This window comes from Alosa pseudoharengus, unplaced genomic scaffold (genome assembly GCF_046254945.1).
Source record: "Alosa pseudoharengus isolate Yale_2024_CS ecotype anadromous, Long Island Sound unplaced genomic scaffold, YU_APseudo_1.1 YU_APseudo_1.1_scf_4, whole genome shotgun sequence".
NCBI lineage: Eukaryota > Metazoa > Chordata > Actinopteri > Clupeiformes > Clupeidae > Alosa > Alosa pseudoharengus.
In genome coordinates this window covers 27,863,807-27,870,368 of record NW_027468774.1, presented here as the reverse complement: position 1 = coordinate 27,870,368, position 6,562 = coordinate 27,863,807, and the positions used below count along the sequence as shown (strand labels likewise).

Here is a 6,562-nt window from a genome sequence, read left to right as displayed (position 1 = left end):
CTAAACGGTGTCTTGATCTTGGATAAATGTAATTAATATAATAAATATATCAATATTAAGAGTAAGGAATTTCAGCCCCACACTCATTTCATTTAGGCCTGGCCTCCACAGGGTTAAATTTGTGCCTAGTACCTTGGAGAGCATCCACACTGACATCTGGATACAATAACTCTGTCAGGCATCTGGCAGTTCACTTGAGGACAAAAGCTTACTCTTTATGAGGTAGAGCGTCACAGGAATCTGTGAATATTGTTTTGTAAATGCTGTGACCATTACTGAGCAAACACCAGTGGTGGCATCTATGCTTAAGGTAAGATGATAATGCCATAGTGATGTAACTTACCCAGATGACTATGCAAGCAAGTCTGGTGTGGCTCTGAATGACCACAAACCCAGGAACCAATCACAACCGCTTAAATCCGCCATTGAGCGGGCTTTATATGACAGACAGAAAAGTATGGTCAGAGATGGTTGATAAAGTACTATACTATAACTATAGAATCTTTGGGATGGTTCATGGCGGTATGATATATTACTGCAGAAAGGGAGGAAGTACCACCCCTATTCATTTCAAAGGCTGATGCTAGGCTAGCTACTTCAGCCAAAAATATACGTTATTGGCAGCTGGAAGTGATTCCCAGGACCAATTGGCATCTCAACTGAGATATGAGAATTGGTCTGGTATCAGCTAGGCTAACAGCGATGCAGAGAAAATGCTAACTTGCTGCATCTTACAAACATTTCAAATTCTCATGACGAAATGAACATCCAGGGAACACAGCAGACCTGTGCCTTTTTTTTATTAATACAATTAATAAAACAGACTATGTTTTATTAATACAGTGCATAGTGCATAATTCCAACTAGAATTAAATGTAACAAGTATTAAAACAAGATTTAAAAAATTGATAGAAGACAACATTAAAAGGAATTAATTAATTGTTACATATTAATTGTGTACAATATAAGCTGTAATGGTCATCAGTTAACCATTTCCCTCTACATCCAGACAAGAATAGAATCACAGTGGAATCATGACATGGCAATCAAAAGCAGGCATACGGGCTGTGTCATCACTTACATGACTTATTCCCTTTGTTGAGTGTAAATAAAACTAAATAAAACAGTCAACGTGTCAGTAAAGACCATATTAACTGTGACCTGAAGCAGAGGCTGCAGGTTTTGGGTGAAGAGCTGTATATAGCCACTTATGGGTGGGCCAGCTGACTCTTGAAGCCATAGTTAAGCTCAGCCCCCCCACTGAGAGGCAAGTCGATCCCCGTGCAGAAAGTAGCATCTGCAGCCAAGAACAGGGCAGCCAGTCCACTCTCAGCCTCTGTCCCCATCCGACCCAAGAGCTGTTAGTGATTACAAGGCAACACAAAAATGAATAAGGCCAAAATTCCATGGAAACAGTGGGACTCCTGAGGATATAAAGCTATTATTATCAAGGTCAAAACCATGTCGTTTGGTCATTTCTATGTCTGGCAACAATCATGTCTGTGAAATCAGGGAGAGTTTAAATGATATGATCTTTTACTTCATTTGTTAACGGTGACATCTTCACTAAGGTAATGCCAATTGTTTTCGGTGTTTCAGGGGCAAGGACAATGTTTTCCTGTTGTGGATGGCTATTTAGTTTGATTCTTGTCTTACCTGTGCATTCTCTCCTTCTTTAATAGTACGCGCTGCATCCTCTGTCTGTGCAGCAAGCTCCCCCCACAAAGGAGTCATCACGTTACCAGGAGAGATGCTATAGAAAAAATAAACAGATGTCAAGGGAGAATAATGGGGAGAGCAGGCGAAGAGATAATGAGTTAGTAAATAGGAACATAGAGAGAAAGAGATCGAGAGAGAGAGAGAGAGAGAGAGAGAAAGAGAGAGAGAAAGATAGATAGAAAGAGAAAGAAAGAAAGAAAGAAAGAAAGAAAGAGAGAGAGAGAGACTGGCCAATGTTGCGGTTTTAGGACTACTTATTTTGCAACTTAACATCAAAATTACCGTAAGTAAATAAGTTGATATTTGTATGTGTGCTGTGGTCTGCACATTGGGGAGGGAGACAAATGATGGAGACACACAAAGAGGGAGACAAACACAAGGACTGGCCAAAGACAAGTCTAACAGACAGGATGTTATATTTACCAGTTGACTCGGACATGGTAGCGGCTCTCATCAACAGCCATGGCTTTAGTCATGGCTAAGACTGCCCCCTGGTGGATGAGATAAGTCAGGTCACACAAAAGCTACAGAAGGTCAGGAATTTCTGGAAGCAACATATATAAGTATAAGTATATAGTATATACTTATATAAGACTGCCCCCTGGTGGATGAGATAAGTCAGGTCACACAAAAGCTACAGAAGGTCAGGAATTTCTGGTCCTATACACTACAGATGAACTCACCTTGGTGGCTACATAAGGTACAGCATGCTTCTGTCCAATGGAGGCCACTAGGCTCGCCACGTTTATGATGTTGCCTTGCCTTTGTCGTAGGAAGGGCAGAGCATACTGCAGAGCAAAGTGTTACTATTGCTGCCAAATAGCATGGTCTCACACAAGATCAGACACAACCATTTTTGAAGCTTTACCAAAACACTTTAAGTATTCAGACCAATCTAGCAACATTCAACAAGGTTAACCCAAATGGGAAAACTGTTTTACTGTCATTTATTGTACCAATGTGTTGTCCTTTCCATATCAAGGCAATTACATAAATTATAGTTATCAAGTTTTCATGTTTCATATAGACAACTAGACTGGAAGCATTACAGGATGACAACTCTGATAAATGTTAAAATTAACTGCTTAATGACATTTTAGCTATCCCCATCCAACAAGCAACCAAGGTTTTACTTCCCAAAAACTAGCTCTACCAACACTAGCTTTTTGTCTGTTAAGTACTTGTTAAATGCATCCTCTACACTGGAGTATAATTCATGCTCAATGTATAGTTTTCTCAGAGTAGAAATAGAAGAAATAGTTATACCAATATGGAGAGTGTGGGTTGATTGTTTACCTTGGAAGCCAGGAAGTAACCAATGAGATTTAAGTTGAGAAGGTCTCTGAACTCATCTGCTGTGGTGTCATCTGTGGGCTTGTGTGGAGGGTCTGGGGAAGACAAAAAGAGATTAGAGTAAGAGATGGAGAGAAATGAGGACAGTAACTAGACATACATAGCAATGGGTACAATTAGGATGTTAGGTGGTTAGAACTAATAGGCTTATCAGGTATGTCTGTTTGTGCTCAGTTTCTGCTTTGAGAGCATAAACAAGGAAACCATCTCATATAAGAAATGAATAACTCGGACCCAAGGATTCAGATGGAACCTTAAAATACTTAATACTTAAAATAGTTAAACCAGCATAATGTCCGAGGTACAATAATGTTGAGGAAGAATCCATAAAATGATAGATGTGGCATTATTTGATGTGTAAACTAGTATAAAGAGGAGGTTCCTGTTTGATGTGTGCACAGTAACCAGTTCACCAAGTCAAACACTAGATGGAGACAGCAACAAACAGGAAGCTACTCACGGCATCCTGCATTGTTCACCAAACAGTCTATCTGCCCAAAGTGTTTAACAGTTTCTGCAATCAAATGCTGCAAGAGAAGAGAGTTTGAGAAATCAGTAGCAAAAAAAGGAAGCTATCAGTGCATGGGACCTGAAATCATCAAATTGTCCTCTGATCAAAAGTAGCCTACAGTACGTTGTGTTACGTGCTACTATTTACTGACCAAAGAAATAGTATGTTACTTATTGCCAACAAAACCACTGACCATCAGGGACTATTTTTTTCATTTGGCCCTCATGCAGCATTGATTTGTGCAATATCTGTCCACAAATGTACCCATCCACACTTAGAAGTAATATTTCACTATGCATCACAGTATGTTACATTTCATGATGATTCATAGCAGAGCAAAAGAAGACAGACACACAGAGAAATCATATTTTACAACCAACTAAACATTCACGGTGAGCATTTCATCCTCTGAAAACAGAAATATCAGTTAATCTAGTAGCAGGGGGTCATTTGCACTTCAGCCTGGTTGGGGCTCATGGAACAGGACGCAGAAGTCAATGAGGAGACCCAAGGTCTATCTAGGACCAAGGAGCAGGACCGGAGCACACAAAGCTTTTTAGTGATTTTTGTTAGTGCAAACCGACTAACGCTTCGACGCTCCTCATTGACTCAGTTCATCTGTCACCACAATATGATGACAAAATAGAGGCCTAGTCAGATTAACTTTGTTTAAATTTAGACAATCTTTTACACTACACTGAGGAAACATTTTATGATAGAGCACCTTAATGTCATCCTCCTTTGACATATCACAGGATACAAATAGGCAAGTTCCAGGTCCTTTCTTGATTAATTCAGCCTCCAGGGCCTTTCCTTTACTGCCAGCTGGAGAAAGAAAACAGTAATTATTTCCTTGATTAGGCCTATTAGAATAAGCCCAACATAAACATGCTGCAAAACTGCATTTCCAGTTTGAGCATGATCTAAATCTTTTATTTTAGTTTTTGGCATGAATCCCTCAAGACATAGGGCTTGAACTCTCTGGACCTGGAAATGTCTGATAGGCAATTGTCTAAAGCAGGGGTGTCAAACATAAGGCCCGGGGGCCAGATCAGGCCCGCCAGCAGGTTTCATACGGCCCAAGATGTTTTGGGAAGGAAGGGGAAATTAGAAAGAAAAGATATTCACATCCAGCTGTCGTCAACAATTTGTAATAAGCAATTTCTGTGATAAATTGATTAAACCTACAAACCATCCTCAGGAAGGAAGAGGCCAAAAAACTGACATGGATGGAAGTAGGGTGTTTCAAGAGAGAAAGAGCAGGATATGAAGAGTAAATTATTTGTACTTGTTTGCTCATGAGTGGGTATAGTTAAGGAGTATATCATCAAACAACACTCTGATACAAATGCAGAGAAATGAAAATGACCATGACAATGATGGCCCCCCATGAGGTCTCATTCCAACAAATCCGGCCCACTGCCTGATATGAGTTTGACACCCCTGGTCTAAAAGTATGCTAATTTGTGCTGAATGATACATACCCTCCTCCTTGGCACAGAAAACAACCTTGGCTCCGTTTTCCACTAAAGAGGCATACAGTAAAGGGTTGTATTTAATGGCAGTTTTAACACAATTCAGAGTTCGTTGACTTGAACAGTGGGAAAAGCAGTCATACCGAAAACTTTAACAATCCCTCTTCCAATCCCTCTTGAGCCTCCTGTAACGATGGCAACTTTGTCACAATAACGCAGAGCAGTGGTGGCCATCCTCGCAATATTAGGCTACACTTTCGTTACCTAAGAACACAGTAAAAGTCCGTAGCAAGATTCTTTTCAAGCTCAAAATACGGTCTATAGCGTGTGACCCCTGATTATCTCGGAGTATAGCGGCAATTGCCTATCGTTCGATGTCCTGGGATGACAACACTGCTTTTCATTTTTGAATCACCTGATTTTGGCACTTGTGCACGAGCTCGAAGTTCCCTATAGGAACTTCCCTAGTCATGAGATTGGCCACAAACCGCACCACAGGGTGTTGTGGGGAATGTAGTTGATTTTAATTGAAAAATATGGTCCATGCGTGTAGTGTAGTCTAGTGTGGCAGATAAACCACATTCTGGATTCTGGACTGGTCAACAAATGTGGGGGAACTTCAGACGTCTTGACGATTGGTTACTGTATGCTCATTACATTATGAGCATCGATGGCCGCGCGATGGTAGCCTATCCTATACAACCCCTGGCAAAAAATATGGAATCACTGGGTTAACAAAAATAAAAACAAAAAAAAAATTGTAGCCTAGTAATTTCAGGCAAGTTATTTTTCAGATCATGTGGAGGGGAAAATATGGAATCACTCAATCTTGAGGAAAAAAATATGGAATCACAAACCTAATGTAGATATTCTTGATGGATCAGATTCCAACTTTGTCGAATGGCAGTTGACAGATCAGCTTTGCAGGATGGAGCCTTGTCATGCACTATTTTCTTCAGTTTCCACCATCAATTTCCAGATTCAGACTGTTTGCTGCCCATGCCATTGACTTGATATGTCTTTTTTGAAGAATGGTTTTAACACTCTTTGCTCTATCTATGGTAAGATAAAACATCATCCTGGAAAATGAAATTATCACCAACATTTCTTCCAATTAATGGAATGACAAAAGTGTCCACATTTCAATGTATACTTGTGTATTTACTGCAGATGTAGTCATCTCCACTGGTCCTTTACATGCAACCCCATATCATCAGTGACTGTGGAAACTTTCTTGATTTCTTCAAGCAGTCATCTTTGTATTTTTCATTGGAATGGCACCAAACAAAAGTTCCAGCATAATCTCCTTGCCCTATGCAAATTTGTGATTCATCTGTGAATATCACCCTCATCCAATCATCCACAATCCATAATTGCTTTAGCCCACTGTAACAGAATGGAAATGAAAAATATAAAAATGACTGAAGAAAACAAGACTTGTTTTGACTCTTTTGTCATCCATCAGCCGACAGGATTTTGGTAATAAGGAAGTAATTTTCCTGGA

The 6,562-nt window shown here is 39.9% G+C and overlaps 1 protein-coding gene across 1 annotated transcript; it reads right to left on the bottom strand.

The window, feature by feature from the left end:
• Positions 1-761: 761 nt before the first annotated feature.
• Positions 762-5,488, bottom strand: hsd17b14 (hydroxysteroid (17-beta) dehydrogenase 14). Its single transcript, XM_076265721.1, has 9 exons — positions 5,202-5,488; positions 5,068-5,109; positions 4,308-4,408; positions 3,533-3,599; positions 3,016-3,107; positions 2,403-2,507; positions 2,143-2,210; positions 1,657-1,753; positions 762-1,358 (listed from the first exon to the last, which is right to left on the bottom strand). The coding sequence occupies exons 1-9, from the start codon at positions 5,290-5,292 to the stop codon at positions 1,209-1,211; spliced, it is 813 nt and encodes a 270-aa protein (XP_076121836.1). The 5' UTR covers positions 5,293-5,488; the 3' UTR covers positions 762-1,208.
• Between the last annotated feature and the right edge of the window lie 1,074 nt (positions 5,489-6,562).